Source organism: Cygnus atratus, chromosome 24, assembly GCF_013377495.2.
Source record: "Cygnus atratus isolate AKBS03 ecotype Queensland, Australia chromosome 24, CAtr_DNAZoo_HiC_assembly, whole genome shotgun sequence".
NCBI lineage: Eukaryota > Metazoa > Chordata > Aves > Anseriformes > Anatidae > Cygnus > Cygnus atratus.
Genome location: NC_066385.1, coordinates 4145777 through 4171008, shown reverse-complemented (window position 1 = coordinate 4171008; position 25232 = coordinate 4145777). Strand labels below are relative to the sequence as shown.

Below are 25232 nucleotides of genomic sequence, written 5' to 3'. Positions count from 1 at the left end.
CAAACACAGCACCCTGGGATGGCTCCAGCAAGGGGAGCTGTGTGTCCCAGACGTGGCTCCTGATGGCAGCTATCAGCATGGCACGAGGCCGTGTCTAATCTCCTGCCTCTTATTTGGGCGAGCTGTGATCCTGGGATGGGAGGGGAGTGGGGGGACCTTATCTCCACCGAGATATTGCCGCCACAGCCCGGCTGGGGACAGCTCCCAGCTCCAAGTACTTTGGAGAGATGCAGCATCACTGTGCCCATGTTGTGGGTGCTGGAGGATAGGCTGTGCTTGTCCTTATCTCAGCTCCTAACCCTCGCTTTTTCCACCTTGTCTTGAATTCTGCTAGATAACCAAGCATGTCGGACTCTGAAGAGGTCATCGAAGAGTATGAGCAGTAAGTGGTGTGTTTTTAAACACCTTTCTCTCTCCCAATTCCTGTCTTGCTGCAGGGTCAAGCATTGCTTAGAGGTGCTGATGGGGGGGCTCAGCTGTGGTTGTTGCCCCAGCACCCAGCATGAAAGCACTTTGGGATCCCCCCTGCCCATTGTCATCACTGCTGTGATGATTCTAATATCCCCGCAGTGGGGAGTTTGGCATCAGTAGCCAATAAGCAAATGCTCTGCAAAGGAATAGACCCTGCCCTAAAAATTATGTCCTCTAAATCAATGGGATGGAGCTGAGAAAAGGCTGGCTCCATCAGTGTGTTGCTGATGGGGTCCTACCGCAGCATCCTGAGCATCTCAACAAGGCCCAAATCTGAGGGCAGGTTTTGCTGGTGAGGGCTGCTGGAACACCTGAAGAGAAGGGCATTGATGTTGGAGCCATGTGGCTACAGGGACTGGTCCAAACATGGCTGCTATTTTCTCATTCACCACCAGAAAAATTAGATCTGAGTCCTTCTCTGATATTTAAGTGCCACTTAAATATAACGATCTTGCACGAAGAAAACCTTGCATGCCCGGCAATGGGTCTGTGCTCAGCTTCCCTTGGCACATCTGAGGACAGACAGTGTGTTTTCCTTAAATCAGGAAAGGACTCTGGTACAGAGGTGAGATGTAGGCTGCCCATTCCTAGAGTTTCAGACCACCTTCTCGAGCGGTGAAATGGTCCTGGGCTCTGACCACCATCGGAGTGCCAGCTGAGCACTGCAGGCTGCCTGATATCTGCAGCCTGCTGGAGGATGGGGGTCTTGGCCTGTCCCCACTGCCACCTTACAGCACGGCACACGCAGCCTGCTGAGCAGCCACTGCCCACCACTATGGAAAGTGGGACCCAGCTTGAGGAAACTTCAGCTCCTTTGCAGAGGATTGCTGTAACTGGGGCACTTTGTGTCGTGCTTTGCAGGGAGCAGGAAGGTAAGGGGACGTGGAGCATCCACAGCAGCCCCGAGACTGATGCTAAGAAATGATCAGAGCAGCTTCAATAACCTGCGTCTTCTTTCCCTTCCCTTTCTCCTGTGCACACATGTGCTCTGTGAAGAGGAGTACGTGGAAGAAGGTAGGTGTTTCGTTTGTGGTTAGAAGGATAAGTGCTGTTGGTTCGGTGTTATGCTCGAGTGGGTGGGTGGCGGCAAGTTCCTGGGCTGCAATGGGCCAGAGAAGGCTGTATGAGGCCATGTTGTGAATTTCTCCACCTGAAACATCAGTAGGATCAAAGCCGGCCTGAATATTCTTAGGATCTCTTTTAACAGGGAGATCCCCTGTCTCAAAAAGAGGGGTGGAAATGCTGGATTTGGGTATTTTCAGAGGTGTGAGCACAATAGCTCAAGGGGAGCTGGAGCTTCAGCTGAATGTATGTTAATGGTGCTCAAGGAGAAACCTCCAGCTGCCCCCGTATGGTGAAGAACCGACCCCCCCGCGATGCATGCAGCTGCTCTGGGACACGGCTGGGCTGAGCACGTGAGGCTGGGCTTGGGGCCTGGGTTTTGCTGGGGCTCTTGCTGCTTCAGGGCACTGCCAGGCAGCCCGGGCTGCTGCAGGGTGAAGCATCCTGAAAGTTAAAAGCAAAGGGCCGGAGTCCTCGTCTCACGCGTGCCGTAGCTACACCCTGCAGCTTTACGGCGCCTGACTAACCTCTGCGCTTATTCCTTCCCCTCCTCCCTGGCTCAGAAGAGGAAGAATGGATTGAGGAAGAAGACGGTAGCTATTGCACCTTTCTTTATTTCATCTCTCCACTGCTGCTGTGAACACACTGTGGGTCGATCTGTCTTGTGCCTTTCCCCGCTTGGGGAAAGGTTTTCTTTCATTCTTTCACTTCTCTCTGTTGCTTCTTGCACTCCCCCCATCCAGCCGTGCATACCTGCTCTCATTTCTGTGGTCTCTGTCTTACATCTACCCCCAAACATGCCCGTGGCTTGCTGTCATCTTTTTCTTTCTTCCTCTCTTGCTGCGGGACCACAAGTCTTCCCAGGACCTGTGAGCCCCAGCGCTGCTCTCACTCCCATGGAGGACTCTCGTGGAGATACTGCTCCCTCCAGTGGAAAAAGGCTCCAACAGTGGCATAAATGAGACCTATGCCACCCAGCCTTGTTCTTTGCTGGGTAGAGGAGAGCAGCAGAAATCCCTCCCCTGCACCCTGGGGTTTGAGGGCCCAGCTTGGCAGGGAGGGAACGAGGGACAAACTAGGCTCTAAATCCTTTAAATTTATCCCTCTCCCCACCCAAGCACAGAGACCAGCCTTCGGGTGCAGGTTAGAACGAAGCCCTTTGCTTTCTGAGCTGCTGCTTCTTTCTCCCGTAGCTTCCTCTCCCCCGGGTCTCTTTGGCCTTGCTGGTGGCCGGCTCCGAGCCGCAGATGTCCCATGAGGGGGCTGCGGGGAGCCAGCGGCAGCCGCGGCTCTCGCACTGACGCTGCCCTTGTTCCCCAGGTCAGGAAGAACAGGTAGAGGAGGCAGAAGAGGAGACTGACGAAACCAAGGCAGAAGGTATGCACGTGGTGGGAGATCCCATGGTCATGCTCTGTGTTGGTGGGGCGCTGGCTTTCATGCTGTGCCCCGGAGCAGGGCTGGGATGTCCTGGTGTCACCTGCGGCAGGGCCTGCAGCCCCCATATCGCTGGTTTCCAGTAAAGATGTGCCAAAACTGGGCTGCCCTTCCCTGACCTTACGAAGTGCTGAGTGCCTTGGCCCTACAAGCCTGAGGTTAATGCTGGTTTTTGCTGGCTGCTGACCTGCTGCCAAGTTGGTCGTTTCCAGCCTTCCAAAATAATGCCAAAAATGTGTTGAGCCTGTTCCACCGAGAGGTAGCTGTTGTCTCGGAGTGGGGATTTCCAGAGCTGGGGCCATGCTCTGATGTGTCTTGCCATCTGAAAACCCCTTTGGAGCGGCCTGGATTGCCTGCTCTGTGTCCCCACACAGTCCTGCCTGGTGGCCAGGCTCAGGTCCCAGCCCCGCTCCACAAAGCAGGGTACACGGGGGAGGTGGTAGCCCTCACCTGCGGATGCTCTGGTCACATTCTCCCCCTTACTTTTGAAACAGAACAAGAAGATGAAACAAAAGCATCAGGAGAAGGTAAAGCAGGAGTGGAGGAAGGACATTTTTGGGCCATTTCAGTCCTGAACCCAATCTCCAAAGGTGCTGTCCCCTTGCCGCGGGGTTTTCAGTGTTAAATTCAGCTGCTGCTGAAGGGAGATTCTGCGGCAAATGGGGCAGAACTGCCCTGGGCCTGTCCTCTGCCAGGGCTAGGGCAGTAGGAGAGCTGCAGGAGGGATGGCTTCTTGCTGCCTCGGTAAGAAATTCACCCCCAAAATGGAAGGAGAGGGCAGAGCTACTGCTTCCCCAGGGGAGAAAGTGCTCCCCTGTTCATCCTGGAGAGCTGGAGGGGGGATTTTGCAGTGGGGACAGCACTTGCGCTTGGGCAGGGTGCATGGCAGGGCTGGCGCCGGGACCAAGCACCGTGTGTTCCGCAGGTGGAGAGGGAGACCGAGATCAGGAGCCTGGGGAAGGTGAGGTATCCCCCCGTGGTCTTCTCTGGGGTGGGGGGCACCATCCCTGGGTGGTGCAGGGAGGCTCCAAACGCTTGGTGGGGAGCATCGGTGTGTGTGGGATTTTGGCACACAGGTGGACACCTCACTGTTTGCCTCTGGTGGAGGAAGATCTACCTGGGAGAGAGGGGGGGCTTGGCTCAGTTTTGTGGGGTTTTGGGTCGAGGTGTGAAAGCAAATGCCTCCGTGCCACTAACACTGTCTTTCTCTCCTGTTCCTGGGGACCCACAGGTGAATCAAAGCCCAAACCCAAGTAAGTGTTGGTGCATTTTCTCTGGTGCAAGGTCTGAACTAGGAGTTGTGCCTCCACGTGATGGGCTTGGTGCCACTGGTTGAGATCCACAAGGGACACAGGCAGTGAGGCCTTAAAAGCATGAAAATAGTGTGGAGACTGGGACTTGGAGAGACAAGGAGACAAGAGGAAACAGGCAGATAAACAAGGAATATGAAGAGAATCCTAAGAATGGGGTGTATGGGCATTTTTGAAGCATTTTATGTGCTCCTTGGAGGAGGTCCAGCTGCCCTGTGGCCCTTCAGCTGGAGGACATCTGCATGCACCCCAGCCTGGGGTACGTGGTCCTTGGCACAGCCAGGGTATCACCTCCCCACAGTGCTCCTGGCCATGGCAGGAGGAGGGCTGGCATCTGTGTGAGCCCCTACAACCCCGGGACTGAGCCCACGGGGGTTGAGGCGATGGTTTCCAGCTCATGCTGGAGCACACAGTTCCTCCACTCTCTTTTGGGTGAGCGGTGGGGTAGCTGCCAGCCCCAGGGTGCCTGGCAAAGGGACGTGGCCACGCTGCTTGCTGCTTGCGGAGTTATTCCAGCCATGCGGGTGCCTTGGAGACCTTCCCGGGAATGCCAGAGGTCTTCCTCTGAGGCTGTCCAGCTGGCAACCTCCAGCAAGCAGCATTACTCTTCCCTGTCTTCAAAATGTGCTCACTCTGCAGCCCTGGGGGCCGTGAGGCTCAGAGAGGAGGGCTGGGTAGATCAGAGCTTGGGTGCAAAGCCTTGTCCCGTCCCAGGTACCTGCTGGAGGCTCACAGCCCTCCCGCTCACCTTGCAGGCCCTTCATGCCAAACCTGGTGCCTCCCAAAATCCCCGATGGCGAGCGCCTGGATTTTGATGTGAGTAGCGCGCCCAGCCCAGCCCCATGGGGGCTCCCTGGCTCCTGGGGGGTTGCGTTGTGTGAGCACAGCTGTCGCCCCCCTTTCTGTCCAATGCAGGACATCCACCGCAAGCGCATGGAGAAGGACCTGAATGAACTGCAGGCCCTCATCGAAGCCCACTTTGAGAGCAGGAAGAAGGAGGAAGAGGAGCTCATCTCCCTCAAGGACAGGATTGTATGTCTGCAGCCTTCTCCTTTCCTCGCTGTTGCCATCCTCTACCCCGGGCAAACAGCCACAATCCTCTCCTCGCAGTCCCCACAGCAGGACCTGAGACATCCCCCCTTCCCCATGGGCTCCGGTCCCTGTGCTCCCCTGGGAGATGTGGGCACAGCAGAGCTGCCCTTGGGGCTTTCAGGGCTTCAGGGGCCAGTGTTGTGTCCCTAGGGACAAAGGGGATGGCCTGGGACATCCAGGCCATCGTTCTTGCCTCCCGCAGGAGCAGCGGCGGGCGGAGAGGGCAGAGCAGCAGCGGATCCGCAGCGAGAGGGAGAAGGAGCGCCAAGCCCGCATGGCCGTGAGTCTTCCTATGGGGATGGGGGCTTGGCCAGCGGCCCCCTGCAGGGCACGGGGCCCACCCCAGCCGTTCATCCCATGCGAGCCTGGCCGTGGAGCACGTGGGAGCTGTGTTTTGCATGCAAGCTGGCCCACAAGGTCTCCATCCATCCCCTCCTGACCCACTGCTAACCCTGGTAGGAGGAGAGAGCTCGCAAAGAGGAAGAGGAGGCCCGGAAGAAGGCCGAGGAGGAAGCCCGAAAGAAAAAAGCTTTCTCCAACATGCTGCATTTTGGAGGTTACATGCAAAAGGTGCGATCCTGCCCCAGGGGTTGCAGCAAAGCCATTGGTGCTCCCAGGGGGAGCTCGACCATGGGCTGGCCCCACAGCACCACGAAGATGCTCGGTGCTGGTAGCTCGGGGGTCCTACGGGCAGAAGAAGACAGGCCGCCAAGGTTGGGTGACAGTGGTGACCAAAGTGGGCTGGGAGCCCTGCGCTGCAGGAGCTGGGGGTCCGGCCTCACCCCAGGGACTGGGACAGGGGCTGGGGGCTGTGTCTGGTCCAGTGCTGCCAGCATGTCCTTGAGGACCTCGTGTACTCCTGGAGTGCCAAACACAGGGGGTGCTGGGAGGCAGAGCTGGGGATGGGGGCAGAGCAGAGTCTGGGCGGGTTTCCTTCCCTCCGGTGGACTGATGGCTTCTGCAGTCAGAGAAAAAGGGGGGGAAGAAGCAAACGGAGCGGGAGAAGAAGAAGAAGATCCTCAGCGAGCGGCGGAAGCCCCTGAACATCGACCACCTCAGTGAAGACAAGCTGAGGTAAGGGGTGCTGCAGGAGGGATGTCCAGGACGGGGTCCCACCCGCTGGGTGACAGCACGGCTGGGGCACGGGCTGTGCCACCCCAGGGTGGCTGTGCCAGGCCACCATGACAGGCTGCTGGTGACAGTGTCGGCCATCAGAGGGAGCCACGCTCACATGCCTGGGACATGCGTGTCCCCACAGCCCTGACACACGCGTGGGGCTGGCATCGTTGTCAGCACGTCCCCAGCTGGGCTTGGAGCCTGCGGGGACCCATGGGGGAGGAGGCAAGATGGTCCCTGCCGTGCAGGGGGTGGCATTGCTGCCCCGTCCCCTGCAGCGACCCTGCTGCCACATCCCTTTTCTGCACTGACATCACCCATCCCTTCCCACAGGGACAAAGCCAAGGAGCTGTGGCAAACCATCCGCGACCTGGAGGCTGAGAAATTTGACCTGCAGGAAAAGTTCAAGCGGCAGAAATACGAGGTGAGCCACCAGGTCCTCCCTGGGCTGACTCGCCCTCTGTGTGCCTGGCTGCGCCATCAGCTCCCCATTTCGAACTCCGGGTGGGTTGGGCACCAGCCAGAGATGTCTTGGGGAGCTGGCTGTGTCAGAAAAGACCCGTGCCCACCTTGGCATGGGGTGACAAACACCTAAGAGGCTCTACACAGTGGAAGGCAAAGCCACTTCTGCCTCCCATGTGAATATGAGCAGGGCTCAAACCAACCCTCCCAGCAGCTGCCATCCTGGCAGTGCCGAGCACGCAGCTGTGAAGTGCTGCAGGATGTGGCTGCTGGTGATGGCATTGGCCCTGTGGCGTCCCAGCTCCCAGGGACTTGTACTCTGCTCGCTAAAGCCCAGGCAGGGATGGTTGGGGAAGAGAGAGCAGTGCTGCACTTTCACCCTGTCCCCAGCCAGGCATGGGGCATCCCGCCAAGCCTCACCACCCACCTGCATTTCTCTTTCAGATCAACGTCCTCCGAAACCGTGTTAGTGACCACCAGAAGGTGTAAGTACCTGGGCTGGCCGAGCATCCTCCTTCACCACCCCCTGCCCTTCCAGCTCCCTGCTTCCCGGGCTCCAGCTCCCACCCCATGTTTCTTCTGGCTGCCTCATACCTGCTGGCACCCCGTGTTCATGGACCTGCAGGTCTGGCCCAGGGACCTCAGTCTGTGCCATTCTGCTGCCATCCAGAGGTCCCCATGGTCTCCCAGCTCCACCAGCTTCCCCCTGTCCCAAAGACCCTGGCTGGGGACAGACCCCAGGGAGAGGTCTCTGTACCTGGAGCCTTGTGTCCTCCAGGGTCCTGCCCGCCTCCAGCTGTCCCCATCCCTGCAGGGCCTCTGCCCAGCATCTCAGGGAAGGTGCTGGAGACCACAGCTTGCATAGGAGGGGAAATCCCATGGGCTGTGGGAGCTGTGCAGCCCCACAAAGACAGGGGAGCCGGTCCCCATGCCCCTTGTGCAGGGCTGGGGAACCCTTCATAACACTCCCAGGGTGGAGGTGGGTGTTTAACCTGCACTCTCGGGGGCACCATGCCACTCTCACATCCCCATCCCACTCTGCCTCCTTGCATGAGATGTGCTTAGCCTGCCCCTGAGTTAGCAGCATGCCCCCCTTGCAGTTAGCAGCATTCCCCCTGCATCCTCCCCTGCAGTTAGCAGCATCCCCCCCTTGCTCACACCAAATCTCTCTTCTCTTCTGCCCTACCATGGCCTGTAACTGCAGCAAAGGGTGAGTACAGGCTGCGTGCCCCCACTGCATGAGTGCTGCATGGACCCCTGGTGCTGACATCAGTCCAGGAGTGGGGCTGAGGAAGGGGCTGGCCTGGGGACTGGCATCCAAGGGGGGTCAGTGACTCTCAGGATGCCAGAAATGCCCGTCAATGACCACCTGAGCCTCCTCCTCCTTCTGATCTATGGCCAGTTCCCCCAGTTCTGGTTAAGGAGAGTGGTGCAGTGGGTCCTGGCTAACACCCTCACAGCTTCTGGACCTCAGGGGAGGGATCGTCCAGCCTCCAGGGTTGGAGATCCTTCGTTTCTTCTCTGAAGGATCACTGGGAGGGAGGAGCACGGGAAAGGGTTCTGGGCTGGTTGGAAACACCTGGCTAAATGCATGAGCTTGTTCCCAAAACGTCCCAAACCACACAGACTGACTTGAGCCCCATGCCAGGGAGGAAGACCTTTCCTGCAGGGCAACAAGCATCAACCAGGGATGGCTTGCTCTTCTTTGCAGGACCTCCGATGGTGCCCACCTCTCCCCTCTTTCCATTTTCACTCGTGCCCTTTTGCACATCTTTTCCTCCTTCCGTTCCAGGTCGAAGGCTGCCCGTGGGAAGACCATGGTGGGCGGCCGGTGGAAATAGATGGCTCAGAAGGCAGAGGTGAGGCTCGGCCTTGGCGAGCTGCCTGCCCCGCGCCATGGGGCCTGCCCCGTGCCCGCCGCCCCACTGCGCGGCGCTCGCAGGGGCCTTGCTGCAGGCGCGGCGTGGTCTGGGTGGGCAGAGGCTTCACGAGGTGCTGCTTCTCATCTCCACACCCCCGAATGATGTTGTGTCTGTAAATAAAGAGAGTGGTGAGGGGGCGCGGGTGTTGTCTCCACCTCGAAGCTCTGAACCAGGAGGAAGCGAAGCGGGCTGCGCCGCTTGCCCACCCCTGGAGTACGAAGGACGCAGCGGCCATCTGGGGCCTCCCGCATAACATGGCCCCTTGCCTTGTGGTCCTTGGGAGCCTTTGTAACGGACCTCAGTGGTCTGACCTGCTTTTCCTGCTGCAGTTCTCCCTACGGTCGCTTCACTTTGCTCTACCAGAGCCCCCGCGCCCCTCTCTGTGCCAGGGGTGGCCCTGGGGGGTGACGTGGGCAGGGGCCCTGTTCCCAACCCCCTTGGTCCATGGGTTGGTCGCAAGCCCTGCCACCCACCAGGCTACCTTCCTCCCTGTTCCCACCAAAGGGGAGCAGACCCTTGTCTGTGTGTTTCTGGCAGCTTCCAATGAAGACTGGAGGTGAGTCAGTGTGGAGAGACTGTTTTTTCTGTCCTCACAGGGGTGCAGATCCCTTTCGTTTAGCTGTAGGCGTCTCTCTAACACGCTCCCACATGCAGTGCCCACAGGGGCACATCTGCTGCATACTCCCAAGAGTTCTTGGGGCATGCATCTGGCCTGTGGGCCAGCAGAAGACACCAGGCTTGCAGCAGGCTTGTCCCTTGCTGTTGCTCAACAGCATCTGGGCTGTGAGGCTTCTCCCTTAATGGGGGAAGTAATGGGGAAGAGCTGGATGCACAGGATGGTGGAGCTTCATGGGCTGCTTGTCACTTGGCAAGAAATTTCCTCTCCCTTCATGCTGAGGCTGCCTGTTACCCCCGTCCCAGGCCCAGCCATGCAGGAACACCTGCAGGTTTCCTGGTGCTGACTGTCAAGAGATGCCTACTTCAACACATGCCACCAGGTTTTGGGGAGCGAGGCTGGGGGAAGCCTCAGCTTCAGAGAGGCAGCAAGTGGAGGGCAACCAACCTCCTACCACCCACCCCCTCAAAACCCAGGTGTGGAGGGATGAGCCTGGACCCTTCCTGGGACAAAAGGGGAGAGGTGGGGAGGCTGGAAGTGCTGTGGCATGAAATCATGGAGACAGAGAGTCATGGAGTGGTGGAGGTGGGAAGGGCCCCTTGGGACCCTCTGGTCCCCCCTTGGTACAGGACCACCCCAAGCAGGGTGCCCAGGGCCACGTCCAGGCAGGTTTGGAGCTCCCCAAGGAGGAGACCCCACAGCTTCGGGGCAGCCTGTGCCAGGGCTGCGCCGCCCCCCAGCACAGCCGTGCTGCTGGGGGTCAGCGGGAGCCTCCTGGGCTCCAGGTTGTGCCCAGAGCCTCCGGGCCTGGGCCTGGGCACCGCTGACAAGAGCCTGGCTCCGTCCCCTCGTCCCCTCCCTGCAGGAATGTGCAGACCTTGGGGAGCTGCCCCTGAGCCTCCTCCCCTCCAGGCTGAGCAGCCCCAGCTCCCAGCCTCCGCTCACAGCAGAGATGCTCCAGCCCCTCAGCGTTTCCGTAGCCCTAAATCCCCAGAGGACAGCAAAGGTTCAGCCAGTGACATTCCCACCCTGCCTTGACGCATGACCCCTGGCAGAGAACATCACTCAGGGCAGAAGAATACAACCTGGAGCTACCCTGTTCCCCATACCTCCAAAAACCGATCCCCCAAACCTTTCTGCAGAAGCAAGGGGCCGTGCCCATGCGGGCGCCCGGTGCCGCTCAGAGGCGCTGCCTCCGCTCTGCCCGTCCCCGCGGGCGGCAGCGCCCAGGGTGGGGGCACGGCGGCACTCCCTGCTTCCCACAGCACGGCCTGTCCCGGCAGCGCGCTGGCCCCCCGCCAGCCCAGCTCCCTGCGCGCCGGGGCCGAAACCGGCGCCCTCCTCCCTGCCTGGCACCTCCCTCCCTGCTCCCCGCACCCTGAGTCAGCACCCAGCCCTGCTGCATCTCCCACCCGTGTCCGTGGATGTCCCCTCCATGAGTGGGCTTGGTAGAGTGCGGTGCGGGATGCTGGTATCCCCTGGGACATGGCACGGCCGTCTGGGGTCTTCTTTGGGGTTTTGCATGCATCCCGAGTGCTGCACGGGCTGCGGGGTGGTTGTACGGGTGCAGCACGTTGTGCCAAGGTTTCCTGGGGTGCGGTGCAGGGTGCTGTGTGCTGGTGAGTGATGTCCGGGCGTGCTGTCCCCATCCTGCCACGCATGCCATGTGTTTTGCAAGAGGATGAGTCTTGGGTTAGTGCAGCAGTAGGACAGGGCTGGACACACCACTGTGTGCTGTGGAGTGAGGGGCCCCTGAGAGCAGCCTCTTGGGGGCTCACGGAGGGTCCTAACAGCCTCTCTGCTGTGCCACTGGGAACATTGGCAGCGTGCTAGTGTCTGCTAGGTGCTGTGGGGCCCTAGTGTCCATGTGGGCAGCAGGACCTCTGGATGCTAACCCAAAGCACCAGCATCCTCTGGAGCACAGTACAAGGGGCAGAGACCCTGCCCTTCCCGAGCAGGGGGTTCACTCTCTAATCCCAGGAGCTACGAGGTGTAGCATCCTCTGGCACATTGCAGAGCAACAGCATCTTTGGCCACAGCATGCAAACATCCTCCTTTGCGGAGCAATTCCTTGTGCAGCATCACTCTGGCGCACAGCATGTGAAACCGGTGTCCTCTCAAGGGCAGTTCTGGTGTCTCAGCCAAAGCCCTGGACAGGGACCAGGTGGTGGCCCCCATGGACTGTGCAGTACAGGAGGTTTTTGGCAGCTCTAAGAGGCGCTGGCAGGTGCCACAGAGGGGTGCGTGGCTCTGGCTGCAGTGCAGGCTCACGTCCCACAGCGTGGTGTGGCACACCTCTGTGCTCCCCAGTGGTGCCACTGCCCTGACCAAAGGGCTGCAGGGCGCCTCAAAGCTCCAGCCCAGGGTACAAAACCTCCTCCTCTGGTTCTCAGCACAGGAGTCCCAGCACAGGGGTCCCAGCACAACTGCATGAGCCTGGACCACAGGGTTAGGAACCTCTGCCCAGGTCTCACAAGTGTGTGCGCCTCGTGGTGTGTTGATGCAGCTCCATGGCAGGGCACCGCTATCCCCATGTGCTGGAGCAGATGCAAAAGAAGATGCATTTGTTACCTAGAAGGTGCTGGTGAAATATTGCTCTGATGTTTTGGGCTGCGGCAGAAACCAGAGCTGTGTGCAAGGCAGCTTCATGCTCTTCTCAGCCTACTCAAGACCCAGGATGGTTCCCAGAGGCTGAAACACAGATTTTGAAGAGCCCAGTTCTGCCACCACCACTACAGACAGAAACAGTCTGCTCATGTCTTTGTCCAGGTCATATTAGCCTGGGATGCTCTAGGCAGCACAGGAAATTGCTGTCCTGGGACCACCTGGCCAACACACATCCCAAGGAGCCAGAGACACATGTGCCCAGACTACCAGCGTTACAGCACACAGTTTAGCTGCAGTGGTACACGAGGGTCCACAGGATGATGGAGTGGCAGCTCTTGAAGCTGAAATGCTGCCAGGGCCCCGTGTGGCTCAACAGTGGTGATGCTGAGCCCCTCGTTGGCCCCATCAGTTGGGGTATCTGCACCTTGGAGGTGCTGGGGTGTTTTGTCCCCCCAACAGGCACAGCGCGAAGTTTGAGGTGCACCAACTCCCACATCCTGGGTGGCATGCAGAGAATACCTGACACTTGCAAGTTTCTTATGGTTATTTATAAACGCCCCATAAAACTATGAGTTTCAATTAATATCTTAGCCCTGTAAATCACTGCCTGTAGTAGCCAGCTCATAGGTAACAGTTAATCACCTTTACCTGGTAGAAGTCGCCCACGCTTTATGCTGATTCCACAGAAGTGTAAAATCGTCAATGAGGACTTTAATGCACCGTAAGCACAGTTTAGCATCTACGCAATGACCCATGTCCATGAGACAAGTCCCGCTGACAAAGCAGGCAACAATGCTCTGGGATGGAAAGGAAAAGGGTTTAGCAGTTGTCTGGAAGCAGCATTTTATTGGCATTCAGTGGAAGGAAAATAAGCTTCCTAGTGATGGCTGAATCACTGCTTTTGCTTGTGCTTTCATGCCCAGGTTTCAGCTGAATCCCTGGCTGTAAACCATGCTCTTCTCTGGTGCAGGCAGCAACAACTGGCATGAGCACTGAGATGCTGAAACCAAAAGGGAGCCCAGCATAGGATCCATAAGGTTTGTGACTGGTAAAGGCAATGCTGCACTGTATCTCCTGACCTGGTGTGGTGCTGAGCACCAGCATTGCTGTGATGGTTGGCAGGAGCGGCCAAGCTGCAGAGGCAGCTCTGGCAGTCCTGGGCAGTACCGAAGTCTGAATCACAAAATCACAGAGCGGTGAAGGTGGGAAGGGCCCCCTGGGTCCCTCCAGTCCCCCCTGCCCCAGCAGGGCCACCCCGAGCAGGGTGCCCAGGGCCACGTCCAGGCAGTTTTGGAGCTCCCCAAGGAGGAGACCCCACAGCTTCGGGGCAGCCTGTGCCAGGGCTGCGGCCCCCCCAGCACAGCCGTGCTGCTGGGGGTCAGCGGGAGCCTCCTGGGCTCCAGGTTGTGCCCAGAGCCTCTGGGCCTGGGCCTGGGCACTGCTGACAAGAGCCTGGCTCCGTCCCCTCATCGCCACCCTGCAGGAACGTGCAGGCCTTGGGGAGCTGCCCCTGAGCCTCCTCCCCTCCAGGCTGAGCAGCCCCAGCTCCCAGCCTCCGCTCACAGCAGCGATGCTCCAGCCCCTCAGCACCTTCACCACCAGGCTGCCCAGGTCTCTCTCGCGCTGGGGAGCCCAGCACTGGTCCCAGCGCTGCAGGTGCTGAGCAGAGGGGCAGGATCAGCTCCCTCGCCCTGCTGGTAGCGCTTTGCCTGATGCAGCCCAGGACACCGTCAGTTTATTTGTGAGCCACATCACTGGCTCCTGGTCACCTTGGTGTCCTGAGGGGCCCCCAGGGCCCTTCCTGCCTGGCTGCTTCCCTGTGGGTGCCCCCTGCACATCCTGGGGCTGGGGCTGGTCCTGGTCCTCCCCAGGGACAGGGCTTAGCACTTCTCAGGAAACCCCATGAGGTCCCTGCAGCCCATTTCTCCAGCCTGTCCAGGTCCCTCTGGATGGCAGCACAACTCTCTGGTGTGTCAGCCTCTCCTCCCAGTTTTGTGTCATCTCCAACCCATAAACCATAGGCGGGGGGGGGGGGGGGGGGGGGGGGGGGCGGTTCCCAGAACCCCACTCTAACTTCGAGGCCAGATATCTTCAGAAGCATGTGCTGCAGCACCCTGCTCCCCAGAGGGGAAGGGAGCTGCATGCAAGTGCACACACTCTTGCACACACAGAGTCCCAGGCATGTGCACTCAGCCACAGCTACTTCTGTGCACACACCCGTGGCTACCTGTGTGCACACACGTGCAGAGCTCACCGTGCTGGATCCTGCAACGTGCCTCCGCAGTAAGGTGAAACAGCAGCAGGGGGCACAGGGGAACCATGCCCGCGGCACCCCTGGGGCATCCCCAGTGGATTTGGACACTCAAGGGCAGGGGATGTGTTTCAGGATACCCTTAGTTCTGCACTGGTTGCAGTTGCAGCTGGAGTGCTCCAAAGGGGATGTGGATGCCAGACTGAGTTTTGGTATTTTATTTCAGACACCCATGTTCAGCTCCTAAGTCCATTGATGGCCATGTTTAATGAGGACAGGATTTCCTTCACAAAGTGCCATCACCTTTGCAAAGAGCAAGGTCCTGCACCCCATGCTCTCACAGCATGACCCCAGCATACGGTATGTGCCCCGCTGCACACAAGCTCCAGTTTGGGCCCGTTGGAAACTCAAAGAGATGGAAATTCGTGCTGAAGTGTGGACTTACAGGCTTTGCCTTCAGACCCGGCATGACCTGTGCCTGGGAAAATCCTCATTACGAAGCAATTCTCTTTGTCTGCCTTCCTGCATGATATAAATATGCAAGAAGCTGGCCTGCTGTGGATTATTCCAGTGCAACGCCAGACCCAGGTATGCCCGGGGGCCCTAACCCCTGCCCGAGGTGCCACCACGCCTGCCCCATCCCTGCCTGCTCTTTGTGCCAACCACCACGCTGTGGCTGCTGGGGTTCACGCTGCAGCCTGATGCTGCGAAGCAGCTCAGACAAAGCAGAGGTTTTTCTGCCCACCTTGCCTCCAGAACTTAAAAAAAAAAGACACAGAGGAGGAGGAGAAAGCAGCAGAGGAAGGCAATGCATCCCTTATCTAACAGCTCAGTGGTTACAGCACCAGCTGGTGAGATGGAAGATCCAAGTTCCTATCTCTCCTCCGCCTGATATGAGCATGGCTTTGAGCTCTGGTTCCTAAGCCCAGCAGAGCTGCAGCACTCAGTGCTCTCTTCGTATGACGTTGGTTTATGCTGCCTGTGCTACACACTACAGCTGATGTACGAGATTGTGGCACAGCACAACATTGAAATTACTCTATTTGGGGCGCTCATCTGGTTTCGGAAGCGTTGTGAGCTGCCCAAACCTTTTATCTGCACACGTAAATAAATACAGTTGTACCTTCGCAGAGCAATAAATCTAACTTTGATATCATGACAAAGACAGGACGCTTTGATCCAGGGAAGCACTTTGATCTCTCACGATGAACCAGATGTTGTTGATTACCTGTTGAAATAGAGCAGCGACTGTAACTTTTCAGGCAGTGTTGCAGCGCTGGGCTGTCAGTCTGTTGGCTGTCAGGCTGTTGGCTGTGTGCCATGCCACACCTCAAACAAAATAAAACAGACGAGATGAAATTCAATTTAATTTTGCAGTTCTCAAATTCTGCCTTTTTTTTTTTTTTTTTTAACAACGTGTTTTGGAAAGCAAACCTTTGGCTTTGAGATATTTTCCACCCCAGAGTTTTTGTCCAGGACAGTGTTTCAAACACTTCAAAATACATACAAGCAGAATCATGCTGCCAGAGACTAAGAAGCATTTTTGGGTGCTGGGAGAGGTGCCCAAGGGCCCTGCCAGGAGGATGGGGAGCTCTCTGGGGCTGGCTGGTTGCACCAAGGGCTCCTGTCCCCCACGGGTGGTGGAGCACCACAGTGCAGAGATGTCAGCATCACCTGATGCTGGGCACCAGATCCCTCCATGGGATCCCTGGGGCCCTTCAGCTCCAGGTCCCTCTATGGGATCCCTTGGGGTCTTCCAGCTCCATCAAGGGCTCCTCCTGCTGCCCCTCCAGCTGCCCCCAGTAAATCAGGCGCCAGCAGACCCTGAAGCCATCCCTGCCAGCAGTGGGCAGAGACAAAAGTCTCCGGAGGGTGACTCGGGGCTGTGTGGTCTGGCGTGGCAAAGCCAGGGGCCGGGGTCCTGGCTGGAGGGAGCACACTTATGCAGGATGGGAACTTTTCCTCATCCCCTGGTTATTTGCCTCTGGGGCAATTAGCCCTGTAAATTGCTGAGCCCTGTGATTAACTGCTGCCTTCCAAACATCTTCATTGCAAAGGAAGAGTAACTAAAGGATTCTGGAAATTGTTGGCATTTCTTGGCTGCTGCGGAAAAGTCCCAATTGCAGCTCACAGGCCCTTGGGCTAGGGACAGGCCGACCTACCAGCAGCTCCTTGCACGCAAACCAATAAACAACCCAGAAAGAAGCACTTCTCTTTTGGGAAGAAGGAAAAATGATGTGAAACTCCCTAAAGCCTCTGCCCACAAACCAGGTGAGGAACCAAGGGGAGCAATCGCTGTCTGCGACGAGTCCCAGGCATGGATGCAGCATCATACCCAACCCTGGATGTTTCACGAAGACATGAGCTCTCCCGGGCACAAAACTCCTCCTTGGATTTTGTCGCAGTGTGCTGAGAGATTTTGGAAATCTGGCCCAGTGCTCTGCAGGAAAGCATATGGCCCATAACACCTGCCCTAAAGACATGAGGTCACTTAAAGGCACCTGGATCCATCAGTGGATTTGGCCATATCAGGCTTTCCAGTGCCATGGACAAAACAGAAGGACAGCAAAGTGCTTTCTCAGGACCCTCAGCAGCCTGCAGGCTGGGGGACTGCACATTGGAAACCCACCAGCCCCCAGACAGAGGGGTTGTGAGATGGGGCCTTGTGTCTCTGAAGCGCCTCTGGGTTGGGTGTTTCCTTTAGAAAGGGTCTTTGTTTAGAGGTTCTGCCCCAGAGGTAGACCAAGGATGCTTCCTGGTGGAGATTTATGCAGCTAGGCAGGAGTTTACAAGAGAAAATTCTTGGCCTGAAATGTCTAAATTCTTTCTGTAGGGCTGGGCCTCTGAGTTCACTTACCCACAGCAAAAAAAAATGACGTTCTCATCTCTGTTTTGCTCAAGCAAATGTGACCCACATTCCCCAAAAGCCAAGGACCTGCAGGAGAAGTCACATTCTTGTGGAAGCTTAATAATTTGCCCAAAGCAAGGAATAAGAGAGCTGGGACTTCAGCGCTGCTCCTCAAGCTGGAGACACAGCTCCAAGGCTACGCCAGGTCTGTACCCCCCAAAGTTACACTAGAAAAGCTAATTCTCCATTAAAATCCCACGGTATGGCGTGGTGTTCCTGAATTAATGGTCTCGGGACACTGGAATGGGGCTGTTTGCCAGTAATGCCTTCCCATGCTGATCGGGATGTGCCCTTGTTTGGCGGAGGTTTGCAGGGACTGGGACTGTTAGCTCAGCAGTTTTAGTGCGCGCCGGGTGCGCGCACACACACAAATTAGAAGGAGGAAGCCACACGGTCGGTTTTGGGGCATTCCTGTCGAGGTGTTGCTCTTTTGAAGTCGGTGGGGCTTCTCCCGGGCTGGGTCCGTCCGCGCCGCTCACACCCGTGGAATGTGGCCAGGGATCGGTGTGACCAGTCGGGCCAGTAAGCAGACCTTCCTCCGAAATGAATTTTTACTGAAATCTGCAAAGACCTGTTGCAAGCGGATTGACTCACATGGCTTCTCAGCTCTTAGTCATGAGCTTCTTCTCTGGACAGTTAATTAGTTTGTTCTTGTGGAGCGCTTTGAAGATGCAAAGCAGGCTGGGAAAGTGAAGTGTTATTAGCTCATTATCTGCAATCTTTTTTTTTGTGACAGAGTAATAACGTCCAGGCTCAGCCTAAGATGCTTAACAGCACTAAAAAAATGAATTGTCCACACACCCAGTTCTGTCCTTATTTCAGTGCAGCTCTTTGCTAATGCCATTTTATTGTGCTCAGTACCTCCTTATACTAAAGCTCCTTAACGTCAGCCAGGCAGGAGAGGGTGGCTTAGCATCAGTACATACAGAACTGACAGGCACCCTAAGCTTTACACCTACCCTAACAGAAGACCTGAAATCTTGGGATTTGGACCATGAATTTCAGTCTGTTTCCTACTAGGTACCACCTGGATGTGAAAGGGGAGAATGAGGCCAGTGCTGTTTTCTTATTTTTGTTTATGTCCCGATGTGGGTGTGTGAGTGGTCAAGTTCAGCGCCTGAGAACTTGAAATCCTACAGAGCAGTGTGAAATTAAATAGCCCAGAATGCTGTGTGTGAGATGGATTAGCACAGAGCAGCTCATGTGCGTCTGGTTACATTCAAAGAGAAGAAGTGATATTGAAAGTATTATTTTTATGTCTGCAAAGGGCATGCTGGCCAGACAGCTGCCATGCCCTGTGGAGTATAGTGGATACAACAGCCCTGTCTACATAGCTGGTCAGTAATTGTGCATCTGGCAATTTGGGGTTCATGCCAGAGGCATTTCAAACACTGGCGTGTGCAGTGATGTGGCCTGCTGCGAGGATTTGTGCCTTCATATTTGGATGCCTGAACTCTTTTGGCCCTGTGTTCCCATTGCAATGGCCCCACATGCTAATTCAGTGGCTTATTGAATTTGAGACCATCCCTGAGCATAAATACCCATGTGTTTCTTTGGGAAAGGTTGCACCCGAACTGCCTTAGTCACCCTGCAGACCTCCAGCTTGACCTGATCGTGCTCCAGCCGTGCTGCCAGCTGCAATTTTCTGTGGGAGAAGGCCAGGCAGAGAATGAGCCTCTTCCCTTGGGCATACATGTCTGTACACACATACATGCATGCGAGGGGAGATCTTCCATGACACATTAAATTAAATACCTAACTGCTTTCACTGGGCACTCACTTCCTATCTTCAGGTTTCTGACAGCATCTCCCCTTGCTAAGCTCCCAGACTCCCAGCAGTCACCTTTGCAAAAGTCTGTGGTACAAGTCTTGCTGGACACAAAAACCAAATACATGATATCCCTGTTTTGGGGATAAGATTCCTTATTTCCATTGCCCTTGTGGGTAACTGGCACCGGTTATGCAACTTCCAGCTCCCATTTCCCTGTTGGGTCAGAGCACCATCATAAAGGCAAGGCTGGACACTCAGGTGAGGCTTTGCTAGCCACCCGGCCTCTTTGCATTGCTTTATGTCCAACCAAATACAGCGAAAGTAGCCACAAATTGCTGAGGAAATCCAGTTAGAAGGCTTTCCATCTAAGGACGAGCAAAATGAACAAAGCTACGAGCATGAGTCATAGCACCCAGCTATTTACAATGAAGTCCTCTTAATCCCAACCAAAACGATGTGTTACCCTCCAGCACATGGGCGTTGCTGAGCATGTCAAGCTTTTCTCTGAAGACTTTTGCTCAGAAAAAAAAAAGGAAAGTGAACCTCCTAAACAGCTCGATGATTCCAGGAGCTGGGTTTTTCAGAGAAACAGGAACAGTGTGAGTGGTGACAGCAAGACAAGAATCAGGAGCACACCCATGCAGGTGCCCTATGGGTGCCAGCGCCAGGTTGCAGGAGCATTGCAAAGCTTCTCCACCTGGTTTCACCCTGTTTGGTGGTCTGCTACTCGTTTCACTCTCATGTCAGAAAGGCACAGGAAATGTGTTGTTCTGCATCCCATCCTGCCAGGGTAGAGCTAGTCCAACATCCTAGAAATGAAGATTGTCCCTTTGCAATATAGCATTAGCATGGGTGTTTTTGTGTATGTGCACTCACAAAAGATAAAGGGTGAGGTTTAGGCAACCTAGGTACATCTGAGCATTTCTTATCTTCATCTGGACCTCCTTAATCAACAGTGGAAATAGAAAATTATTAATTTGCCCCTCCTTCCACCTCTTTCGTATAATGGGGTGAACCACATGCTGGGCAGACTATTTCTCTCCACTGGCTCTGTAGGGAACCCAGAGTGACAACCTCAGACTTCAGTGTCTAATTTTAAGCTGCCCAGGTGAGGGTGGATTGATCCCAAGAGATTTCTCCTAACAGGGAATGAGCAATAGAGGCCAGGGTTGTAGGGAAAGTTTTTCAGATGTGGTTGTTTAGCTCAGCTTATGGAAAGCTGGTGTTTGGCAGCTTAAAAAATAAAATGCAAGCAAGCTGTCCTACAAGCCCTGCAAAGCTGTGCAGGTAGTTGTGGGGAAATGATTGCTGCCCGTAGCCAGAGGGGAGGAGAGATGACGGTAGATCTCCTTCTGCACTGCTGGCAGCCAAGCACGGGGCACCCTCACAGCACCACCAGCACTGGCAAATTTGTGCTGAACAAATTATGTGTTGAGATGCCCCAAGATGACTTTAAGAAAACAGGGCTTTAAAAATGTGTAATCACCTGAGACCTCTGAAATCACTCATCCCCTTTGAAAATCCCAGGGTTCAGAGAAAGCATTTCAAGTTTGTGCTTCGGAACAGACGATGATGCAAAATCACCTCTGACCTTGGACGGCCCTTCCCTGGCCAGTGATATTTAAGGCCCTGAATCTGCGGTCTGGTTTTGGTAGGTGCCAAGGTCTGTCTGAAACGAGTAGCTGTGTTGCTCTGTGGTATGCTGAAAGCAGGAGTCTGGCTTCAGACACGGAGGCTCAGGGTTTGGGCTCTCTCCCAGGGCACAGCACGAGCTCTATGCTGGATGCAGATTCCTGATGTGCATGCTGGTGCTGAGCCCCAGCAGCCAGCAGGTATCTGGGGGGACCTCAGAGCACCTGAGGTTACGTGAGGGGGTTTGTGCCGGGATTTCTGGAGTGAATAGGAGCAGCAAGCTCCTGCTGTGCCTGCAGGGTGTTGTGCAGGCAGCTCAGCACCACGTTTTAATGGCATGGGACCCCCTCAAAAACCAGAGCAACAGAACAGACACCCAGAGCCACAATAGGTGCCTGAAAGTGAGGGAGACTCAGCACTAATGTTGGTGCCTCACCTTGTTTTGTGCTCCTCTCAGCTCTCCATGGACCCAAAGGAGGGTGACAGGGTGGTGGTGATGGTCTGGGCAGAGGGTGCTCGAGGTCCTGGGCACTCAGGGAAGGTGCAGCCCTGTGGCACATCCATAGGTGTGCATGGAAGGAGCCATGGTGCTCTCGCAGGGGGATTGCCCCTGCAGCATCTTGCCAAATGAAAGCTGAAGGCAGCAGCTTTTGGCAGGCTGTGCCACGCTGGTGCTCCTGTGGTGAGCGGACCGGGGCACATGGAAGTGCTGCCCCTGCACCAGGCGAGCTGTGCTCCCCTTTGGGAACTTTTTGGAAAGTGTCTGTAGCTCTCCTGCTGGATCACACTCACAAGCCCCCACTGCCACAGGGCTGCGTGGCATTGCCCCCTGTCCCCTACCATGGCTCCCTCTGCCCTCCTGCTCAGGATGAAGGGCAGAACCGTCCATCCCCTGCCAAACACCAGGAGATGCATGGACCAAATTCCCAGCTGGGACTCCTGGGGGTGCCACAGCCTCTTCGTGCTGGGGCTTCCCCCTGGAAGGGGGTGCATGACAGGAGGGCGTTGGCAATGGCAGAGCCGCGGGGGAGGCATCCCCACGTATGCTGCTCTTGCCTCCTTCAGCCTGGGGCCCTGTTTGGCCCTTCCTAGGACAAAGCTGATCAGCCCGCTACCTGCCCATGAGTAAGATGCTGCTCATCTCCCCCCACCAGTCACCGCCAGCCTTTCCCTGCTGGGCATCAATGTGTGGAAGAAAAACGCCTCCACTGCTTCTCGTGCCCCCACCGGCTGCCGCGATGCCTGATGCCATGTGTGGCTCCACCAGTCCTTTACCCTCAGCATCGTGGGGAGTGTGTGTGCATGAACATGGGGGGGCTTGCTTGTCTTTTTCTCATGCTCTGCCTTTTCTCGGGTGCCTCTCCACGAGCTCTGCTTCCTCCTGCTCAGAGCAAGGTGGGGCTCTGAGTCACCCGCAGCGGGTCGCGCCGCGCGGACGGCCTCACTGGGGCTCCGCTGCCTTTCCCACGGTGGCTGAGCCCTGCAGTGCTGTTGCTGCTTCGCCCAGGTTCCAGGGGCAGAAAGGCAATGGGTGTGGGTTTAGCTCCGTGTACCAAGGAGTCATCGCTTTGGATAACATAAACACTTGCCTGTGCCATCTCCTCCTTCTCCCTTTCCCCCCGGCTCTTTAACCCTCTGCTTCTCTGCTTCCCTCAGGAAATCATTTCTAGGCTGCTTCTGGATTAGCCCTGGGAAAAGAGAAAAAAGAAAAAGAAAAATAGATTTGAGATAGGCACAGCCAGATTCTCATCGCCCAGACAAAAATGATGGGAGCCATTTAGGAGCTGTGCTGCAGCCTGGGGAATACAGAGTCTTGCTGGGATCCTGCCAGTGGCCCCTCTGTGACACAAAGCATCACCTTCAGCACCCCTGTGCTGGTTCTCCTCCCCTGAAAGGAAACAAGAATTGGTTTCCTAATGGCTGAAAAGCGCTAAAAAATTCAGGGTGGAACTCAAAGACGCTCAGATAATCTCACATTTATTTTTTTATATTTTTTGAGTGTTTCTTTCAACCCTGCTGACAAGAGACTGATTTTCCTGTTCTGCCAGGAGAGAACCTTGCTGATTGAGGCAGGAGTTACCTGTACCGTGAGATAAAGAGGCTTCCCGGGGAAAGAATAGAAAAAGTAAGGAAGAAAGCAATAAGATGCACAAAGCAAATCCCTGCCATGCTTAATTGCACAGCACCCAGTCTGGGTCATCTCTCAGACTGAAACTTGGCCCCGGGACCCAAAAGCAGTTACAGTTATTGCCCGAGCTCAAATCTGTTAGCTAAGAACTTGCAGCACACTTGTGAGGCTCTTTGTAAAGCGAAAGGAGGGAGGAACTCAGTTTTTCTGGGAAAGTATTTGGCTTTTGTAGTGCCAGGAACTTCCAATAGCGCTATCATTTCTGGAAATTTCTACCTGCTTTTTTCTTTTTTTTTTTTTTTTTTCCATTGCATTGCCTTGGGAAGCCGGGCACGCCTGTGCGGGGTGGGGGCATTTCCTCTGGCTTTGCTCCCCATTTGCAGAAAAGCAGACAGCTCCACAGGAAGGGGAGAAACCAGGCTCGGGCAGGTCTGGGTATGACAGCATCGAGCTCTGGAGCTGCTGCAGGAGCAGCGCTCAGATGTGGCCATCTCACAGCTTTGGGACATCTGAGATCGCACCCGAGACCTGCAGTATTGGCTGAAGCATTGACCAGGAGCATATCTGCTACCTCAGGTTTACTGCCAGCAATTCCTCCCCAGTGTCACCCTTTGTACCCTGCAAAGACTCTTGTGCTCTTCCCCATGTGAGACGCTCCCTTGCTCATCCCTGCTGCGGGCTGGGGATGCTGAGAGCACCAAGGGTCTCGTTGGTGACACCAGCTTGCAGGAGCAGTGCACGGATGGGTGGGAGCTGGGATGTGGTTGCCCACTCACCAGATCCCTTCTGACATGAGACTGCAGAAAGCTGGAAAGGGAGCTGGAAGAGCATAACTGGGGCTTGGTCAGACGGCGGTCATTCAGTGTGAGCATCCGGGGGTCGATGCCACATCCTGACAAACTGCGCTTGGTATTTCCTGAAACAAGGAAATATTGGTCTGGATGTCACTACTCCACCCACGTGGATGGAGGAGAAGGGGCTGTAAAGGCTCTTCCTGCATCTCGGCCATGCAAAGGAGAGACCTGCTGTTAGAGGAGAGAGAGATGTGGTTCTGGGTTTGGTAGCTTCATAGGAGTCCCTCAAAAGGGTTTCCTACAACATGTCCCAAGGGACAAAGGCAAGCTTAGAAAACACCAAGAAAGGGGCCAAGTACGGTCTTGGATAGATAACAACTTCCGTGCTCAGTGAGATTAAATCTGCAAGGACATATAGCTGCAGGAAAGATACAAATGAGGGTTATACGATGGAGGAGCATAAAGTAACGAACGTCACAGGGAAGGTAAATAGGGAATGAGTCATTGCACAGGACTTGTGCCTTCCTCTGACCTGTGTCCCCAGCTCCCGTGGTGGAGACGCCCTGGAGTGTGGGTGCACGAGTGCTATGGGGGCTGTGGGCTGTGGGTGCCCTGTGTATGCTGAAGCTCATTTACACCCACCAGGCTTTTATGGGGCAGGGCGTTTGGTATGGGCTGCCACGTGTCCTCCGGGAGCGTGCCGTGTGGGACCGGGATGCCACGGCGATGCCTCTGCTCGGGGTGATCGCACCCAGGGTGTGGGAAACCGAGATAGAGGAGCTTGGCTGTACAAGTGTGTCCCAGCACGAGGCAGTGGCACTGTGGGGTCGTTTGTGCTATTGCGGTGTGCGGCCAGGGCTCGGTGTGTCCTAGGGATGCTCTGCACAGTGCCATGTGGTCTCTGCACAGTTTAATTAGCCCAAATTGGGAACCGCTTTGGGCTGGGAGGTGATGATCTTCCGGGTGGTGGCTTGAGGCAGTGGGGTATTTCTGGGGATGCCTGGGACCTGCAGGAAAGGTGTCCCACAGGCCTGGAAATGGAGAGCAGAGTCTGCTCCAAACACATCATAGACAGCAATAAAGATTCAAAAGTGGCACGGTGGGGCTACACTGGGGTTACTTTATTGCTGCGATAAGGTGTTTCAGGTTGAGTCTCATGCATTATTTGAGGTCCTATGAGCTCTAGGATCTGTAAGGTTTCCATGAACTTAGTGCTTGCTGTATTTTGGAGAAGGAATGCTGTATAAATGCCCTGCATGCTGCAGACCCCATTTTGTTTCTCTTGAATCCTTCTGCAATACCAGTGCCTTTGAGCTAAATCATTGTGTACATGACTCCCTGACCCAGCCTCTGGAGGGGATGCACCTTTCACTGCATTTGAACCACACAAGGAGCATCTTGCTTGTCTTTTTCTTGCTAACATCCCTATGGTCTCTGCATGTGTCTACAGGCTGCCCTGTCCAAAACGGAAATTTTCTTATGTGGGTAATGGTCCCCAAATGAAAGCATGTTCCAGATTCTTGGTATTCATTTTACGTACTGCAAATGGACAGAGAGAGATCCAAACACATAGTAGTGTCATGTTCATTGCTGAGCAACCTTTAATTTCTAAATTTCAGCCATGTGCTGCAATCTACAATGACACATGACCTGTCC

The 25232-nt window shown here is 55.7% G+C and overlaps 1 protein-coding gene across 3 annotated transcripts; it reads left to right on the top strand.

The window, feature by feature from the left end:
- The first annotated feature begins 344 nt into the window (after positions 1-344).
- TNNT2 (troponin T2, cardiac type) lies at positions 345-8959 on the top strand. 3 transcript variants are annotated; one of them, XM_035561437.1, is made up of 17 exons: positions 345-382; positions 1333-1343; positions 1468-1485; positions 2097-2126; positions 2854-2910; positions 3462-3494; positions 3893-3928; positions 4199-4220; positions 5033-5093; positions 5193-5309; positions 5572-5649; positions 5829-5939; positions 6334-6443; positions 6819-6909; positions 7392-7432; positions 8152-8157; positions 8740-8959. In XM_035561437.1, exons 1-17 carry the CDS (start codon positions 345-347, stop codon positions 8786-8788), a joined length of 909 nt encoding a protein of 302 aa, XP_035417330.1. In that variant the 3' UTR covers positions 8789-8959. The 3 variants fall into 3 exon arrangements, with proteins under 3 accessions (XP_035417330.1, XP_035417331.1, XP_035417332.1); XM_035561438.1 differs by lacking the exon at positions 2097-2126; XM_035561439.1 differs by lacking the exons at positions 2097-2126; positions 3893-3928.
- The last annotated feature ends 16273 nt before the right edge of the window (positions 8960-25232 follow it).

What these genes read in the sequence shown, in the direction of transcription:
- TNNT2 (XM_035561437.1), top strand. Translation starts at nt 345, where the DNA reads ATGTCGGACTCTGAAGAGGTCATCGAAGAGTATGAGCA. An exon ending in AACAAAAGCATCAGGAGAAG is followed by an intron (nt 3,495 to 3,892) that starts GTAAAGCAGGAG and finishes TGTGTTCCGCAG; the next exon opens with GTGGAGAGGGAGACCGAGAT. An exon ending in CTCAGTGAAGACAAGCTGAG is followed by an intron (nt 6,444 to 6,818) that starts GTAAGGGGTGCT and finishes CCCTTCCCACAG; the next exon opens with GGACAAAGCCAAGGAGCTGT.